Here is a 20,666-nt window from a genome sequence, read left to right as displayed (position 1 = left end):
TAGATAATAAGTGAAAAAACCTGGATTGTCCATATTTACATTAGTAGTATATGGCAGGAGCAAGCTAAAATACCCTCAACAGCAGACATCAACAAACACCTCAGGATTCACCTTTTTCCTGTATTAGCAAACAACTTTCGCTACAACTGTGCCTGGAACATCTTAATTCACTGGGGTATGTCTATAATTTGCTCAGAGCACTGGGAAAAAAACCCACAGAATAGAATCATAGAATGGTTTGGGTTGGATGGGACCTTAAAGATCATCTAGATCCAACCCCCCTGCAGAGATCCCTGCAGGGACACCTTCCACTAGACCAGGTTGCTCAAGGCCTCATACAACCTAAGGAAAACTATAGCTCTCAAAGGTAAGAAAAACTAAAGCTCTCTTTTTGCCCATATTCAAGAACTGCAAGTTTTTTACTGAGCATCTCAAAAGAAAATAAAAATGTCAATCAAGGAGGAAGGAGGGATAAACAAGAGGAATAGATGAATTCTTGAGCAAAATGTTTGGATGAGCAATGAATTGAGCCACAAGATGGAAGAGAAATGTATGCTGGAAGCCCTTTCTTGACTGAACAAAGTGCACCTTCTGCAGAGAAACCTTCCTTGGTAGAGTTATTTTTGTACAGATGCAAAAGGAAGGGCATAGGTACATCTCATCTGTCTCAGAGGAAACCTTTCTCTTAATTCACCAGGAAGCATTTTACAAGGTGGATGTTTTCCTTACCATGGTCATCTTAGACAGCTTAGCAAACTCTTTACATAAAGCACATGAAGCCAAGGGCAGTCCAAATGAAAGAAAAAAAGCAACAAACAACAAAACACCAAACCAACAAAACAACTTGATTCAGAAATCCGATGACTTCATCAACCTGGAAAGTTTCCAAATCAAAAAAACTGAAAAACAGAGGAAGAAGCTGAAGCCTCATTTATAACTCAAACCCCAAAAGGTTTCTTACACAACATCCTGGATATAACTGCTGCTGCTCTGCAGGAAATAGTCCTTAGTGATTTGGCTCCATTGACTTTCTCTCTTCTAGAGTGGAAGTGATGTATTGCTGGTTAGACTGGATGGTTAGGTGACAACAGCTTGATGAAAAGAGACAATGTTTTCTGTGCACGCAGCTCTGCAAATGTCTGTCTTCCTCATTTTCAGAGCATTTGGTCAACATTGACCTTTCCATACAAATCACAGTATCACAGTATAACTAAGGTTGGAAGAGACCCCAAGGATCATCAAGTCCAACCTGTCTCGACAGACCTCACGACTAGACCATGGCACCAAGTGCCACGTCCAATCTCCTCTTGAACACCTCCAGGGATGGTGACTCCACCACCTCCCTGGGCAGCACATTCCAATGATGAATGACTCGCTTGGTGAAGAACTTTCTCCTCGAGTCTAAACCTCCCCTGGCGCAGCTTGAGACTGTGTCCCCTTGTTCTGGTGCTGGTTGCCTTGTAAATAAGTCTAAAAAGTGTGAAAACCAATCTGAATAAAGCATTGTAACAGGAATGTAAGCTAACCAATCCTGTCCAGTTAAATATCCAGGAGTAGTGATATGAGAGGAAAAGATAAAAGGAGAATGGGAACGTTCTTTGCAGTTCTGGATTATACCAAAGCTTGTGACTCTAACAAAACAAGCCCAAAACACTCCAAGAGGCTGACTGGTTATGTGCAACATCTAACACAGGTCTGAAACTGCAGTATTGTAAATCAAACCAGCTGACTCTGAGGTCAGAAAGAATGGATTTTGTACTTTAGCTACTCAATTATCGTACTTGTTTCACATGTAATAGTAGAAAATATCAGTGCATAAAGCTACCTGGAAAGATTACTACTTGGGCTAATTATTTTTCAAGGGGAGAAAAAAGACCCCTCAGTCTTTAAAATGAGCACTGCTCCAGAACAATTCCTGTTTAAGAACACTGCTACACAAATACATATTCCTCATAAAGGAAAACCCTACAGGATAATCTACTTTTAGCAATATACTAGTTGCTGGTAACTAAATTAAGTTCTTCAGTAATTTTGAAGGAGATGCTGAACAGCTGATAACCTAAAAAAACCCCAAACAAACACCCCTTTCAGCTTTGCTGACCAGTGCAAGCTATGAGCACATTATCTAAACTGAGTGATATATAATTCAACCATCATCAACAAGAGCAATGTAACCTCCTAGGATTTTACTGCTTTGTTCTTTTTTTGACAGATGTACTTATCATGTGTTCTTTTGCATATTCTTCCTCTTTGAATTACACAAATATGCAATAAGCAATTTCATAATTAAATTTAACTTGAGTCATAAAAATTGCCATAGTCTTATATTAAAGAATTACTCACTCTGCTCTGAACTCTGATGGTTAATTTACTTACTGCAAGGTCTGGGAAATTAATTCATTAAGCCACTTAAATAATGAGGATCTGAGGCCAATATACTGCAACAACCCCAATATATTTTAGATGACTAAGTCAAAAGGTAGTCTTTCCCCCTAGCCCCCCAAGATGCCTTATCTGCTGTTTATTCATTTTTGCTCACTTGTTGTGGGATATATAGAGCAAGTGGAAAGGTCCAGCAGTTAGAAGTTACCCAGAGAAGAGAACCTGCTTGAGGTGAAACAATAGCTGAATTATTAAACAAAGAACATAATCAATATAATAAATACAAACAACATCATAAATAGTAAATAGTATTTAATGACTTGGACAGAAAAGCTAAGTAGTGTCATTTCAACCAAGGCCAGTCATCAAAGCAGCAGCAGGTAAATCAAAAAGCAGGCACACATGAAAGTAAAATCTGAAATTCCTTTTTGTATTTTACAAAAGTAGTTGTATTAGGCTGTATCAGATGCAAATCACCAAGCAATGTAATAGCTTGGTTGCATTCAAAATAAGATGAAAAATGCTCAAAGTCTGAATTTCTTTGGAATTTCTTCTCCCATCAGCATTCCCTAAATCTCAGATTCTGAGGCAGGTAAGTGAACTACACAAACTAATGGACATCAGGCAAATACCAAGGGAAGAGAAAAGAAAATTAATTGATGCAAATACTTAGAAGTCAGTTACTACCATACCTTTTTGCACATAAAAACAACATCTGGGGGGGGTGGAAAAAGGCATTTCATTACAGATCCAAACATCTGCACACATGTGGAATTACTTAGAGGTGACTATCCACTTAACTTTACAAGAAATGTCATGTTCTTCTGTCACCATAAATACCAGAAATTTTCAGATAGCACACAGACTCAATCTCATCCCTCTTTAAAACATCCTTGCTACACTATTAGGAAAGTCTTTTCTTTAGTCTCAGCATGCAAGAGAGTTTGGGGCGCTTTTTTTGTACTTAAATTGCTGTACTGAATTGTCTGAAACGCAGCTCTACTACAAGTAAAATTAATCTTGTTTGCAGCATGTTGTGACACTGTTTTACCAGCATTCTGCTGTTATCACAGCTTCTCTCTTCTGCCACCCGTTCAATACGTTGCGAGCACTTCAGAGAATCACTTGCTATTAGAAAAGCAGTAGTCTCTCTCCAATCACAAATTCTACTTGCATCCAAACAATCCAATAATATATTTGCCAAACACTTAAGAAGTCAATAATTTGGAGCGGAAGTAGGATTAGTTTTTAAGTCCGCAAGTGATGGCATCAATTCCGAAATGTTTAAATATTAGTTTACAAATACTGCTTATAGCTTAATAGCACCATAGACCTAACTTCACAAAGATATTGGCTCTAGACAGTAATTATATCCTCAGCCTAATGTTGCAGTTAATGGACATACACATTTCAATGATAATTGCAATGCCTGAGCACGATAATGTGCCTTTATTAGCAGCTACAAAATAAAGCTGTTACAGCCAAGTGCAGAACTGAACTATGCTAATTATTTATTTTTAAGAATGCCTGATTTGTGTTACAAAATTCTGAAATAAAATAGCACAGCACTTAAAGCAGTGTTTTAATTGCAAAGATGTGATTAAATAACATCTATATAAAGATTCATGCAGGTTAAAGTTGTTGTGAGCAATGAGGCAAAAGCTAACAAGAGAAGACCGTGGTATAGGCTTTAAAGAGTCTACAAAGCACTGCAAGGAGGGAAGCTAGAAGGATATAATGAAAAATTTGGGAAGAGAAAGCAGAACAAAAATTCCCCAAGCAAACCCAGAAAGTGCTTTACAGACGAAAAATATATTGATTCCTGGAGAAGTAAAAGATGATAGAATTGGGATGTGTAAAATGAAGTATACTTTACAACTCAACCTGATGAGGAAGCCAGTGTTTATAAATCTGCAAATTCTTAGTGTTTGTCTTTGTGTCTCGATAGGTTCTTTGCTGCATGGAATATCCAAACAACAAAGAAATTCAATAGAGGAATTTCTGAAGGTAGCTAAAGAACAGGCAGGGTGTTATTGTGATCAGAGTTTGCAGAGGCACTCTACATAAAGAGCCTGCTGCTCATTCCTAGGAATTAAAACATCAGATTCTAGCTCACTTGTTAGTGGTTTGGTGATAGTGTTATTTTAATTTAAAACAAGAAACCCCCAAAATTCTGCACTAAGTACGTAAAGAATCCTTCCAGGTATTAGACTTTTTCAAAGAAAAAGGAAAGGTTTTCATGTGGAACAAAATACTTGTCAGCGCAAACCACAACCCAGAATTAATTAAGAGTAACTCTACATCTTTATAAGCAATGTCACAATTAACTTGTCCAATCTTTAGGCAATTAAGCAATTTTAAATATTACTTCAGCAATATTTGCTGAAAGTTCTTTTTGCTCATGGCAGGATAGGAACTATGAGAGAAAACATGAAAGGAGATCTTGCCTGAGTAACATCTACTTCAGTAAATTTTTGCTAGCTCCTAAACTTGCTAGAGCCTTCTCTTTCCCCAGCCTGAACAATCCCAGCTCCCTCAAAATGTCCTCATGGAAGAGGTGATCCAGCCCCTTGATCATCGTTGTGGCCCTCCTCTAGACCTGCTCCATCAGGTCTATGTCCTTCCTGTATTAGAGGGCTCCAGAGCTGAATGCTGTACTCTAGGTGAGGTCTCAGCAAAGCAAAGTGGCAGAATCACCTCTCTTGACCTGCTGGGCACACTGCTTTTGAGGCAGCTCAGGACTCCACCAGCCTCCTGAGCTGCAAGTGCACAATTTGGAGGATTTTTTGACTAGCACTATGCAGTGTTTTCCTCCCATCATTTATCTGGAAAAAACACATACCTGTTGTTTTTGATGAAACAGCACAAGTTCTGCTTGTTCCTGTCCTGCACACACAACCAGGGAGGGAAGCCTACATGCTGCCACAAAAGGAACAGAGTTTTGCAACAGCTGCTGGAGCTTTTCATTAGTACCAGATGGAGCCAAGCCCCACTGAAGTCAATCCCTACCTTTTTTGCCTACATGAATTGCAAGGAGATTGGATGGGAACAGTGTGGTAGATACGAAACTGAGTGAAATTCTTTGGCCCAGTCAAGTGAAAAATACCAGTGACAGAATTTTTCTTCTGAAACAACTGCTGTTAATTCATCTTCAAACATGCCACAGAAACAAGTTGTACCCAATTCTCACTATGATGCTTCCTTAACAAACTCTAAATGTTAAACTTAAATGAGAGGCATTTCATGCAATCTGAAAAAATATTCAGTTCAATTAAAAATAATTGATGCATGGTGAAATAATTCTTCCCAAAGCTGCTGTAAAATCTTCAAAAAATAAAGCTACTTAATAATTTTCATCTCCTACAGGCTAGAGAGAAGCATTATTGCATATTAAAAATTGGAGTGTGGTTTTCCCAGAGGTAAAAGAAAGTTATTAAAACAACCTATTTATTGTTGATATAACTATCCATTTGTGCTACACAAAAAGTAACAATTTCAGTACATTAAAAGAAAAGCTAATTAAGGCATAATTAGTATTTTCTATGTTTTGATAATTAAGGGTTAGTTGGCTATTTCTTTTCAAATTTCTAGTTGATGTACCCCAACAATGCCTTTAATGAGCAACTAACACTATTGAATCCCTGATGGCTGAGGAGTTTAGTGACCACTACTACATTACTTTCATTTATCACTGCCTCTTTACCTATAAATTAAAGTAGCCCTGTAGCTATGCTGATCCACTTTATATCAATTTCTTCCTCCATATCAGCTGAATATGTATGGCATTAACCTCATTTACTAGTTTGGAAAAGCTGAATTAAAATGAGATCTAATTTCTAGTGCACAGAACAATTTCAAAACTGCCTGCTAATTTCCAGCACCTGTCAGTGCTGTATCTTCACCTCACTGCAATGAAATAAAACAGCCTATGTATTTCACAGCTCAGAAAAGGATAATCGGTCATAAATGTTAAGATATCATTAATCATGGTGATGTTAGGACCCAGAATCTTTTATGAGAAGATCCCTGTTAAAGTCAGTGGGACTGCTGCAGATCTCTAGGTCTTATATTGAGCAGGGTGAAAATAGTCACCTTTTGCACAACTATGCTATTTCTAACTTGCTTCTTTTTTGCTGTGTCCTGCTTCTGTGTTTGCAGGCACAGCAGTCAGAGAAACATGCGGGTACTGAAGAAATATCAAAACAACTGAAGTCACCAGAATACACACTACATGTCAGGAGCTAAGGTGTGTTCAGGGGATAGGTGATACCTGATTACATGCAGTTTCAGTTTCAGCTACTGCAAGCAGCACACACCAAAGAAATGGTCGTTTTCCCTCCCCTCTAAACACATTGCACTCTAAATTTTAAGCCCTCCAGCTGCCTTTTTGTCGTGATGCAGATCTAACTCTTACGTCGTATAATTTAAAACCCTGAGATGCAGAGATGCAATCCTGAATGTTAATACAGTAACTTCTTTCTACTGACCACATAAACAAACACAACAGGTGCAGCATACAGTAAGACATCCCATTTGCATGCCCCCATGCATACTTCATAACCATGCTTCAACCCCGTGTTTGCAAAGGCTGCATGAATCCACAATCCTACATCCTTCTTCACGCTCACCTGCCCTAGATAGCACCACACCAGATCCCCCAGATTACTCAACTGATGCGCCCCCAGCAGCTGACAGTTTCTGTATTCATCGATACATGGTCCTCTTTCCCAGAAACTGAAGAGTCACAATTGAACTCTTACCCTTCTACCTTGAGTCCCCATCACTTTTAGCAAGGGTTGGGGCAGAAGACAGGCCTGGCTGGCTGGAATGCCTTATTGCCAGAGATTTTCACTTCTGGAGGTATCCCTCAAACTAGAGCCCATCTGGTAGAGCTTAAAATTCCCTCAAAATTCCCTTAAAACACATTTAGGGCTAGTGTTTGATCAGAAAGAGCAGAACAAGGAACTATTAATTGCTTCAGTGAGGCAAAAGAGGTTACAGTGCATTCAGGTAAACATGAAATTCTCTTTAATAGACAAACACTCCCCCTAGCAGGCACAAATTATGGGTGAGATTTCTTAACAGTGACTCTGGTTACAGGAGCTGCAAAGAGAACCACTCAGTCCCACAAACTCACTGATATTTTTCACCATATTACCCTCACCTCACATGTGCAGAGGTCTCAGTCTTGACCTCTGTCTGGCACGGTGACAGTGAACTAAGCAGGGAACTCTAGTTCAATAGCGCCGCGTGCTGTAGACAGCACAGATGAAAGAGAAAATCCTTCAGCTCAGCTGCAATGCCACTGAAAACCCAGAGTGCAAAGAAGTGACATAAGAGATACCCTAACTCTAAATCCTTAATACTTACTAATCACATTCATATTTTTGATGCATTTTCTTACATACAGAACCGCCGTGTCCACTACATCCTATTTGCAATCACAAACTAACAACTGAAAGTTGTTGAGAGATGCTCCTTGTGCTTAAATGCTCCTTGAGCTGCAGTGTATTTGTTAAAACAAATAAATATGGTTCAACAGTTTTGAACTTGAGACACTAAATTAGACTAAACAAGGATAAAGAAGACAAGACTTGCTAGCCAGGGCCTTTTCCTGCTTCCAGACACATTGGGGATTTAAAACTTCAAGTTATTTCACCATCTTATGAAGATCATCTTGATTTTGATTTTAAAATCCTGTTCTTTGTGATCATTTCCTCCCAGGCCAGTGGCACTTGCAAAAATAAATAAATATTTCCATTGTTGAGACTATGCAAAGGAAAATCTCATTCAAAACAGCAATAAATAACATACCTTTGATGTCAGCAATCGGATTTCCATACACTATTACCCTACTCAGAACAGTGGCTCCCAGTGGGACAAAATAACAACACAGCCACCACAGATAGAAGCTGAGACTACAGTTTGAGTGCATTGCGTTTACAGCCACCTACTTTGTACTGCACTGACAGCATGCAAAATCAGCCATAAGCCAAAAAATAACTCTGTGAAGACTAAATAATGTCACTATTAAAACAAACTATGTGTTGTTCTACAAACAGGTATCAAGGCTGCTGTACAGTACCATAGAATCCAGTCTAATATTCAGCAGATTGCATATTCAAGGGTCTATCTGATCCAAAAGACAGCATCTTGGTATTTCTGAGCTTGCAGGTGGATGAGGCCTTGAGCAACCTGGTCTAGTGGAAGGTGCCCTGCTCATGGCTTGGGGGGGGTTAGAGCTAGATAATCTTTAAGGTCCCTTCCAAAACAACCATTCTTTGAGTCCATGAATCTTGATGTCTTGTTTTTGTTTTGGAAATATGATGGCACTGTAACTGTAGCATGGAAAAGATTTCTAAGACTTTACTATTCTTCTGCAGAGACAGCAAGCCCCAGTGGACTGGTTAATAAGCATACATCAATTTACATAGCCAATTATGGGTTAATGAACAAAATTTGTGTATTTATACAGAAGACTTTTTCTACAATTCCATTAGACTACTCAGCCCTCTCTAAGCAGCCTCTTGTTCTATATGCAAGCACATGATCATATAGAGAAATGCTTGCAATTATTTCAGTACGGCTGAAGCATGCAGAATGTCCGTTAGCCATTCTGTAAATAAAACAGTCCAAGCAATCCTGAATATCTATATAAACGTGTATTAACTTAGTCATTTGATATATGTCTGATTTTTCTGCTTCCAAGTGTGAGCCTTTTTATTGTAGATAGCTGCCAGCAAGACACAGCATCAGAGGATTTACAACTGTGAGGGTAGAATGCCATCTGCTGCTATACTTGCTGCTACAGCAGGATAAACCAGAAGAATCATACAAGTGCTGCCTTCTGCCTTGCTCTTAACTGTAGTATGTATACAAACATCTCATTTGGTTTTATTAAAAATTTAAAAACCTACCCAAACTGAGAGCTCAGATGCCTTTGCACACAGCTTTTGTTATAAGACCTGGTAAACTAAGATGATATGGGCCACGGGATTCTGTCAGTGCAAATGAGAGGCTGTTGTACCAGACTTAGTAGAACACCACAAAAATGAAAGGGCAATTTGACTGCAAAGTAAATTATACTAGTAGATAATCATTAAAAAAAAGAAAAAGAAAAAGCATTTGAAAGGCACTGTGGAGTTGCTAGACTGGGGGTAGAATTTCCAAACACCCCTTGAACTGTTCTGCACCATTTAAGTATTACAGCACCCCCACTTTCCCAGCCTGATTACACACAACACCCATGTCATAAACCAAGGCAGTATACAGAATGTAATGTATTACCAGTTTGATTTGTGTCCATTTATTGGGGAAGAAAACCACAAACCAATAAGCAAACACAAAGCCATTTTCTTATATTCATCCTATGGTTTTCCCCCCATGAAATTTTTGGTAAAATTTAATTCCTTCTGTTTGAAATGCTCTTCAATAAATCAGATGAAAGCAGTAAGCAGCATTTCACTCCCTAATTAACCATTTAACCTTCCTCACACAATGAAACAGCAGAGGCATCCTAATAGTTATTCAGAACATATTGTTAAGCTGGCTAAAATTGTATGTACTGAATTCTGAGGTAGCTGGCAAATGGTCAAATGTCACATTTTTTTCCCACTGACAACAGAGCTTCAGGTGATTAAATCTAAATAATGCACTCCAGGTTTTTTGCCTGCTCCCAGAGCCACACACAAAAGCTTCTGCCAGTTTTCTGTAAGCAGGGACATAAAAAGCTCAGGTATACAATCTCCTCTAACAGTCTGTTACAACATTCCATACATTGATAGGGCTTCTCCACACAGTCACACCTCCATCAGTCACAATATAAGGTGAAATTAAACCCCTCAAAACCAGAAAGGAAAAACAATCTGGGAATTACAGATCAGGACAACAACTACTGTACAGCCATGTTGCCTTTGAATTGCCACCAGCAGGAGTTTTGCTAATGAAAATACCAGGAGCAGCAGCACATTTTTACACTGTACCTTCTGTTGCTCGGCATTAGAGCAGTGCACCACATTTAAAAATAACAAATCTGCTCTGACAATGGAAAAGAACACAGTGCTTTCATGAAAAAGTCATTCAGTATAGTGTAAAACTTTATTTTTAATATTAAGTGAGGAACCATTCAATAACATTGAAGTACAGTTCAAACCTGAAGGGATAAAAAACATCCTTGAGATGGGGACCGTTCAGCAAAAAGCAAGGACTGAGTGCTACACAAGTAAAACCAAATCTCAGTCACTGTCACAATTCTTGCTAAAGATTTGCTTGGGGCTCCAACAGAATTCTTTCAGCCTTTCTCGAGATCAATTGATCTCATCTTACTTACATTCTCTTTATAACATCTATACTATGACTGTCCCCTACAGTTAAGGTGAATTAACTGCTGCTTCTTAAAAAATGCATCTTACTTTTCCCTCTTCCCTATTTAAAATGCAGAAAAGCCAAGTAATGCGAGGAATACAGTGGAAACCACATAAATGAGTAACTGTCAAAAGAACAGAACTATTAAAAGAATAAATCTTGTGTACCCAGCTGTGAAATATAACACAATATAGCAGAACCCAGCTAAATGTTTGAAATAAAAAATTGAAATGCAAAGTAACTGAAAATTGTTTAATGAACAGCGCTGTTAAAAGATTAACTGTTTGCATGCCAAAACTCAAATGCACACACGGTAGGAAGCCCACTCAGATCAACACCCCATTCAGAAGTTATCCATCCACCCACCCATCCATCCCTCCCTCCAGCTAGGCAATCAGCCACCAGCTAAGCTCAACACCTTTTATGCTCAAGATACATTGGCAGGTCAATTTCTGCACAGGCTTTTTTATTTCAAATGTTATGGTTTAAAGCAAATGTTTACCTTTGAGGTGTGCTGAAGCTGGTCTCCCACATAGGTTTTTCGGAACTGATCCAAGAACCACAGGATTGCCAGTTCTACTTTTTCATTACTAGACTCTGGTAACTGGGCATCCATCAAAGTGATCAGCTGAAAAACACTTCATGACAGAAAAAAAAGAAAAACAAACATTTTCAGGAAGAATTCCCAAATTAAATGCTACTGTCACAGCCAACTTCTTCAAGAGTCCATCAGCCATTTTTGGCTTAGCCAGGTTTCTTCTAGGATCTTGCTTTTGTTTAAATGCTAATTACGGTAATTGACCACTATTAAACATAAACATAATGCTTTTCTAATTACTTTTGTCACTTGAAATTTTCCCAGATACCTATGTTATACTGTGGTGAGATTGAAAAATGTTTTTTTCATTTCTTAAGAGTATCAATTCCACAATGAAAGACCCTTAGAGCTGCCTTCCAATACCTGAATGGAGCCTTCAGGATGGCTGGAGAGGGACTTCTTATAAGGGTGTGACAGGCCAAGAGGTGATGGTTCTATACTGAGGGAGAACAGGTTTAGACTGGATCTTAGGAAGAACAAGTACAATCTTCAGCACAAGACTGGTGGGAGTCTGGAATAGGTTGCCCAGAGAGGCTGTGGATGCCTCCTCTCTGGGGGTGCTCAAGGTCAGGTTGGAGGAGGCCTCGAGCAACCTAGCTGAGACACGTCCCAGCCCATGGAAGGTAGGTTGTAGTAGATGATGTCTCACATGTCTTCAAACATAAGTCATTTTACGAGTCTATGAAATTTGAGAAGTACAGGTCTCAGACTTAAAATCCAAGAGGATTCAGGTTCTCTGGGAACTGCAACTACTGTCCTTCAAAACATTTTTCCATACACAGTATATACTGTACTGTTTGCCTCACTTCTTCCCACTTCTGTCTTTCCTAAAACACCTGAGCAAACCTTTATCTTCTGACCTAAATTCTAATTTGGTGTGTATCTCCATATTACCAGGACTGATTCAATGAATCAATTTCAGCTTAAGCCAGCTAAAAAAAAAGTACACCTTTTTTTTTCTAAAAAATAAATATTAATTTCCCATATTTTTCTGCCACTTATTCTTTGAAAGCCTTTGAAACCCAGCAATTCAAAAAAATGTCACCTTTTGCCAATTCTGAGATATGCAGTCACTGGATTAGAAGTCAGTAGCTACTTCATCTGTAAGCCTGTATATTAAAACCTCTCACTTCTAATAAAAACACAGTGGAAGACTGCTAACACCACAAAGCCCCAGGGTAGATTAGGAAGGCAAGAAACAAGAGAAAATGTAAAGCTTTTTATCTAATTCTAAGTTGAATGTCCTTTTTCATGTGTTAGCTAGTGGATGTGCAGAACAGGATCAAATATGCATGCCTTGAACACAGTGGTGAGTGAAAACAAGGATTAAGGCAGTGTTTGCCACAAGGAATATTGTCATTCATGATAATCTTTAGCTTGCCCCTTGCACTCAAACTAGCAGGAAGATCACAGAATTGCAGAATGTTAGGATTTGGAAGGGACCTCAAAAGATCATCGAGTCCAGCACCCCTGCCAGAGCAAGATCACCTGGAGCAGGTAACACTGGAACACATCCCCCAGGCACGTTTTGAATGTCAAACCTCTCTGGGCAGCCTGTTCCTGGGTTCTGTCACCCTCACAGTGAAAAAGTTTTTCCTTATGTGCACATGGAACGTTCTCTGCTCCAGCTTGCACCTCTTGCCCTTTGTCCTATCACTGGACATCACTGAGCAGAGCCTGGCTCCATCCTCCTGAAACTGTCCTTCGTATCTTTATAAACATGAATGAGGTCACCCCTCAGTCTCCTCTTCTCCAAGCCGGAGAGACCCAGCTCCCTCAGCCATTCTTCATAAGGGAGATATTCCCATCCCTTCATCATCTTTGTGGCTCTTCAGTGGACTCTTGCAAACAGTTCCCTATCCTTCTAACATGACTAACATCTAGAGCCTTCTTTGTATTCCAAGCTCAACTGTAAAAATAAGTTCAAACCTTCAGTGGTTGACCAGAAGTTCCTCTGCACTTCCTTCACCTTGAAGAACTAACACATAGGAAGCTGTGCAGCAGACAATAGCAATAGCTCATAAGTAACAAAATTAACACTTGCATGCAAGTGTAACGCACAAATGAAAAGAGGGTGGATCCATGAGCATATCAAAACACTGCTTATAGTCAGAGACACATTTGCCTTTAATCTTCTTCCCTTCCTCTGAAAGCTAGTTCTGCAATGAGAGACTTAATGACTCCTGCACTGTTCAGGATAAAGACTCAGGAAAGACTAGTGACAGTGGAATGGTCTTAATCCACAGAAAGTCAGTGAAGTCCTTGATTGCCCACTATCCAAGGAGTGACCAAAACCCCAGATGTTAAAATTCAAAATACCTGCTGATAACTCAATGTCATTAAATGGCTAAAAACCCATCAAACCCATGAACTCCAAAGCCGCAACACTTACCGACAGGATAACTCTCCATCCATGGCATCATGCTCATCCGTACTTGTGTACGTTAATCGTCCTCCCACAAAAGTACCCACAAAATAGACAAGCCATGCCAGCCGTCCTAACAGTAAAAAACAGAAGACCATCAGTTAGTGACTGTAATCCACTGTGCCAGCACAATACACTGCCATAAGGTATCAGCAGTTCTGTAAGGGATCAGACTCTGGAATGCTGTCAAGAGAACAGTTAGCTTCTCCCTTTACCAGACTGAAAACCTACCTAGACAAACCACCTACCGCGAAATTCTGAGCAGAACTGACAGATAAACTAAAGCAGCCTATTAACCTGGACATGCTTATAAATAAAACACAAAAGAATTAACCTAAAGTACAAATTAAGCAAGCTCAGCCCGGTAAGATTAGATATACAATTAATCTAGTTTCCTTAATTGCCTGCCTCAAGTTACTTCAAGGCATAGAACAATTTTATCTACCGTGGGGCTGTTACATCAACTTATTCTAGTATTAGGAATTAATTGAGCTCCCTACAACCTATTTAGTTTCTTGGTTCTAGTTCAAATAAAGAATTCTTTGCAATATTCCACTACTATCTGAAATGATTTGCACATAAGAGAATATTTCTGTTACAAGCCAGATATATTCTTCAAGAAAAGAGCTTGTGAACTACCAGAGTTTTGTTTTCTAAAAGGCTTTGCAAGGCAGAGCTCATCCATTTCAAGCCATGCTGTCATGCTTTCCATCCTTCAGATTATTTAGCTGCCAGTCTGTACCAGGATCCACTGGCAAAGTCCTTATCAAGTAAAAGACAATGTAAGGATAAGAATTGCTGTAAAGCTAAAGGTTCCATAAAACACTCCTTAAGTTTGTGTTTGTAGTGCATTTTGTACAGATTTTCAAGTATTAAAATCCTTAAAATATGCAACTCAGGCGTTTACAAACACACACACTGAACTCAGAAAAACTCTTTTGGCCTGCTGGAAAATCATTTCCATGTTGCAAAACCTAGATTCTTTTGATCTCTCTGGCACATTATGGTGGACTAGCTTTCAATCTGACCTACTGATACGTACTCAAGCCACATATAGTCCTGCTTCAGCTTTTTTAAGCTATGAGTCCAGTAACTAATGGTATCCTCTCTCAGGAAAGATGTAGTCCTTTTCCCTAAGGTAAGCTCAAAAGTAAGACTTGAGCAACAAAGTAACACACAGACCTTTCCAAACTCCAGGATACTGCTAAAGGTTTCTTCCTCATCTGAAATGCACTGAGACTACAGGACAATAAAGCTACTTTTAGGCTCCCATCTTTTTGGCCAAATAGGCTTTGTAATACATTAAAATGAATTGGCTGAAAATAACAGCATAGCAAAGACAACTTAGAAGAATTTCCATTTAAATTAAATCAGGTTACAAACAAGGCTTCTTAGTAAGTGAGATGAATCACACAAACTAGGTGTCTTGCCGTCATTACTAAGATTTCACCAAGTGATGATAGCATAACTTAAAGATTCACAGATTGCATTCAGATGAAAGGGACCCTCAAAGGCCATCTTGTCCAACCCTTGGGCACTCAGCAGGGAGACCTCCAACTAGATCAGGCTGCCCAGGGCTACATCAAGTCTGATCTTGAATGTCTTCCAAGGATGGGACAACCTGTTCCAGTATTTCACCACTCTCATTGTGAAGAGCTTCCTCCTGATGTCCAACATAAAACTACCCTGGCTCCAGTTTCAAAACATTGCCCCTCGTTCTATCACTACAAACCCTCCCCTGTCTTCCTGTAGGTCCCCTTCAGATACTGAAATGCAGCTCTAAAGTCTCCCTGGAGCCCTCTCCTCTCCAGGATGAATGGCCCCAATTCCGGTTCTTTCATCCTGTCTTCATGGGAGAGGTGCTCCAGCCCTCTGATCATCTTTGTGGTCCTCTTCTGGACTAGCTCCAGCATGTCTATGTCTCTCCTGTGTTGGGGGTCCTAGAGCTGGACACAGTACTGCATGTGAGTTCTCACCAGAATGGAGAAGAGTGCTAAAACAGGACGCTAAAAGACTGAACCATCATTACCACAGCACCAGGGAGCTGAAGTGTCTAAGAGAACAGACACTGCTCCATTGAATTTAGCATTAACGGCTACCAAAGAATGGCTGTTTGAAGACGGTATCCAAAAGCAATTGTGAAGCTGTGCTAGCTGGTTCAAAGAGCAGAGTCACCACTTTGGCCAAAAGCCTTTTTAAAAATAAAAACCACTCTTAATTTTTCCAAACTTCAGTAGCTCATTTCTGAGCACACAGTTATTTTTCTGATGAGAATCCTCTACTCCCATCACAATCCCAATTAACAGGTGTGACTTCTTCTTTCCCTCTCTTTCATACCTTCACTGTTTAAAAATTTCAGAGCATTTGCAATTACTGAGACAGACATCTTTTCTTTTAGAAAATAATTATTGCTGTAATAATCTGTAATTATGGTTTATACCAGCAATAATCCCAAAGAAATCAGTCATTACCATAGATCACAAGTAATCATTAACTGCTGTTAATGACCCATTTCTTGGGGATTATTGTTTCAGTAAACCATGACCACATCACTATTGATACAGAGAGCAAGACAGTATAATAAAATGAGATCTTAATATTACATTAACTTATTTTGCAACATTAAAAGCCATTAAACATCTAAATTTAACTGTGTATATCTAGGGGATATAACAGTTATTGTTCAATACGAGCACAAATGTTTAGTTTGCAGAAAAGAAACACAATATTTAAGCTGAATCAAATGTTTTTCTAAGGTGTAACAGCATTCCCCAGAGCACTGCCACTAAGGCTCTGGCTGATTATTTCCCTCTGGCCCCCCATGACTGGGGAATGGAATATAAATTCAGAGTGCAGCTGGTCAATGAAATCAGGTCATTAATGAACATTCTTCCAAATAAAAGGTGATAGGTGCATGGAAGAAAGTGGAATTAATAAAAAAGAGAAAAGCAGGAGGTCTCATATAAATCAGTGAAAAAATGGCTCCTCCATAGAGAAAAATCAGCATATTCAAACTCAACAAAAGAACAGCAAAATAAATCACAGACGTTTAATAGCATGCAAAGAACAGCTGTATTATGCAGTAACCTGTCTCACCTTTTCACAACAACACCATTTATCCATGTAAAGATGCAACAGCCATAAGATAACTATATTAGGAAAGAGCCAGTAGTTATAAAGATAAATTGTGAGACAGATAGGACCGAAGCAAGTATATGAAAAAATACGTTCAACGTAACTCTGATTTTTACAACTTACAACACAATAAATAACTTGAGCTGCTTGAAAATTAGGGGAGTCATTTTAACAGAGCCAGATAAAGTAAATTAAGGTTTCTAATGCTACATTAATTTTTACAGTCAGACAAATGAAAAAAAAAAAAAAAAAAGAATGAAAGTTAACATCTTCATTTTCAAAAAAAATATGCATCAAGTTGCAGCTGGTTCCCCTGAGGGCACCTGAGGCACTAAAATGTTCATTTTCAGAAATTAAAAGATTTTACAGCTCTCATGTCTATATTCTACAGATGTACCAAGATGTGAAAACAAACACATCGACTGCTAGTGTGTTCTGTTTGGTACAAAGGCAACTAGTGAAAATGTAGTGCAAGGTGACTTTTGGATCATTAATGCCTAGTTTGAGAGAAGGTTTAATTACATCTGAGGTAAGATCACCGCTCTTTTTCATATGCAAGTATATATTTACTGGCACATAAAACAGACTAAAAATTAAATTAAATACTAACCTTCCTGAACTGTGATTTCTAATGGATTCCTACTAGAAGCGTGTAATAGTTTTTGGTAGTTTTGTGCATTTTGGTCAAACAACTGTACAAGAAGTGTACAGGTCTTTTCGTATTCACACCTGCTAACTGTGCACAGTTGCTCCAGCTGCTGGAAAACTGTAGCTGTATCATCCAGGGGATCTTCTAAGCCATCTCTGGAACAGAGATAAAAAGTACCCACTTAGCCACACTATTGCTTAAAAGCTTTTTTCCCATCCAGATCTTGCACCACTGTCACTGAACTGTTGAACTATCAAAGCCTTAGCAGCTGGTGAACACACCAGACAGATCTCACTGTATTTACACACCCCCCCAGACACATCTGCACAAACACAGAAAACAATTCTAAATGCATCTTCCTCTTCACAGGTATTCTAAAGAGCAAAGAGAAGAGGAGATGAGGTTGACAGTATGACCACAAAAAGGTAAATCCTGAAGAACTAAGGTCCACAGTGCCTGAACAGAATATTCAAAAGCACCACCTTTCTCAGAGGATGATGAGAGGAAAGAATGGAACACCTAGTTGGAATGGATTTTGCACAGTCATCAACACCGTTATACCAAAGCCACAAGCAAGCTTCAGTAAAATTCCATGCCAAGTGCTACATAAATCTCCTGTAAATGAGCTGTGACCTACACGGAATGCCTCTAGTAGAGACCAGCAGCTCTTATAATACAGTTCAACAATACTCATCACACAAAACACAACAGGAAAGGTGTATCCATTGGGTTACCTTTTGTTGCACAGGCAACAAACAATCTACAGATCAAGATAACATCCCCAAAGCTAACAAAGCTAACATCCAAGCTTTGGACAATACACAGCAGCTGAAAATCCTAACAAAATGGGCTGACACAGATCTCACATGTCTACTTCAGATAAAAGTTCTCCTTCTAGTCTGCAGAAAAGCATCCCTTTCTAGACTCTTTGTAGAAGACTCATTAACTTCTCACTCCCCCTCAATCAAAAGAGACCCCCCAAATGGGCAGAAGTGCCTTTCCTTCCATTATTCCAAGTTACTTTCACTGTCTGAAGGACCATTTGGATGGCTGCTGAATGGAGGGTGATATTATGGTGTTTCAGCTACACTAGTTTGTAAGACAAATAGGCACTCCAGAGAACAGAATTTATTTAAAAGAAATCCCTGGAGCAAATGGATGAAGACTTGTGAAATCAGCTCCCAGATACCCATATTTCTCCAGAATGGTCTGGACATTTAAGTTTACATCTGATATTGCTGTCCACAGAAAAGCCACAACTGAGAATCTTAATCATGTAAGAGAATCAGACAGTGTAACAGTGGTACACAAACCATTCAGAGGTAGGAATGGATACACACTAACATCATTACCCAGACTGTCTTAAGAATGGCAGAAGAGAAGGTCAATACTCTCCTCATCTATCCTCACTGGCTCTTTCCAGATTAGAAAACTTAATCCTCCACAACATAACAAGGACATGCAGAAGAATCTCTCATTGCTGCCAAGCAAACAAACAGAATTTTCAGTGCTGATGGTGATGCTGATGAAGATACCAGCATATTTCAATGGAGCTGGTCACAACAGATGGTTTAACCCAGAAAATCAGCCCTGTTAAGTGCTCTAAGTCTGGAAGCTGATATGGAATGTACCACTCAAAGAAGAAAGCCGAGACATGAAGGTTCAACCCTGAGACTCCATTACAGAAAAGCTGAACACAGAAGATAGAAATGCCACAAGAAGTGTAGGCTGGTTGAGAGAAGGCTCAGGAAAACTGACTGTACCTGCAATCAGCTGCTTCTCCTTCCCTGTCCTAGCACTGGAACACCAGAAGCTCCCCATTAATTCTTGTTCATGAGAATGATACACAAGCTCACAATTCTGAACCATAAGGAAATCAGTCTTTAACACACTTATTGTGATAATATAAAGCAAATAATACCAACTGTAGCTTGGTCACTAAACAGGAAAGTGACAAACATGAGATTGTGGCTAAGGTGAGACAAAAGGACAACAATGGTGAAGTTGAATACACTTTCTCACACAAACTGAACAAATGACATCATCTCAGTAATGTAAAATTGAAAAGGAAGAGCAGATGTGGCTTGTTCTACAGTCCCTAAGGCTCTACCAGCAGGGATTCATAAAAGCCCTTGGAGAAAATTAAATCCTTTCAGCAATCTAAACATTTCCTTCTTATTAGCTATATTATAGTGTGGGGTATATGGCCATTTCATTTACACTATTAAAAAGAAGATGTGAACTAAACCATCTTAAATTGGCCAGTTTCAATCCTGACACTCTCTAGGTCACTCTGCTTGGTCTCACCCTTTCTTGCACATAGAGTTTGTTCTGCTTTCCACCATCCCTACCCTCCATGGCCCTACAAAGTGATTCATCAAGTATACATGTCACAGCTGAACAACATAGTTAATTTAGATTGTCTTAAAAAAAACAGGGGGAGGGGAAATAGGGTTTCTTCAAAACACAAAGCCTCAGGAGAGAAAAACCAATTAGAATTTTATTTTGTCCTGGACTTAATAAGCAACAGGAGTAAAATGATATTAGTCAATTGAGATAATCTTAAGAAATCACCATGGTAATCAGAACCAGCGTACTCAGATCTTAAACCAAAAGATAATATGCCAACAAATCAGCAAATTAAACATTTCCATATTACAGTTTTAAAGTTGCAATTACAGCTTTACCTTATAACTACAGGAACACATTCCAGTCTAGAAGTAATATAAGCTTTTGTTATCTCAGGTGCATATGTATCTAAGAGGTGGGGTTCTGCCGATTTCACAAAAGGCACAGACGCTACCATTCTTTGCCAGAGAGTTAGCAAATAATGAACACTATTTGGAGCAAACTCCCAGTGCTATAAGAAAACAAAACACACTTCTGTTAAAGCATCCCAAAGTGAAACTTTACTTGTGAAACATGATGCTTTTATCTTAAGTAGTCTTATTCATTCACATAACTACTGAAGAAGCCAGTCAGAACTGAGACATCCTATGGCACACATTACAGAATAAACCCAGAAATATTTGTAGGCACTCTTGCCTCCTTCCAGCAATATCCATGATTCAAAACTCAGAGCTAGGCCTTGATTCCTACACAGTGCATGAAGA

General features: G+C 39.1%; 1 protein-coding gene across 2 annotated transcripts in view; it reads right to left on the bottom strand.

Moving 5' to 3' along the window:
• The window catches only part of RANBP17 (RAN binding protein 17), a 155,604-nt gene that overhangs the window by 117,752 nt on the left and 17,186 nt on the right, over nt 1–20,666 (bottom strand). For both annotated transcript variants that reach the window (XM_054168231.1, XM_054168232.1), the window contains 4 exons: nt 20,241–20,413; nt 17,515–17,708; nt 13,737–13,842; nt 11,249–11,384 (listed from right to left, as the gene is read on the bottom strand). In XM_054168231.1, coding sequence (XP_054024206.1) covers nt 11,249–11,384; nt 13,737–13,842; nt 17,515–17,708; nt 20,241–20,413 — 609 coding nt within the window. The remainder of the gene's footprint in view (nt 1–11,248; nt 11,385–13,736; nt 13,843–17,514; nt 17,709–20,240; nt 20,414–20,666) is intronic.

Source organism: Dryobates pubescens, chromosome 16 (genome assembly GCF_014839835.1).
Source record: "Dryobates pubescens isolate bDryPub1 chromosome 16, bDryPub1.pri, whole genome shotgun sequence".
NCBI classification, from domain to species: domain Eukaryota; kingdom Metazoa; phylum Chordata; class Aves; order Piciformes; family Picidae; genus Dryobates; species Dryobates pubescens.
Note: the sequence above shows the minus strand (reverse complement) of the source record. Positions and strands in the feature narration are given on the sequence as shown.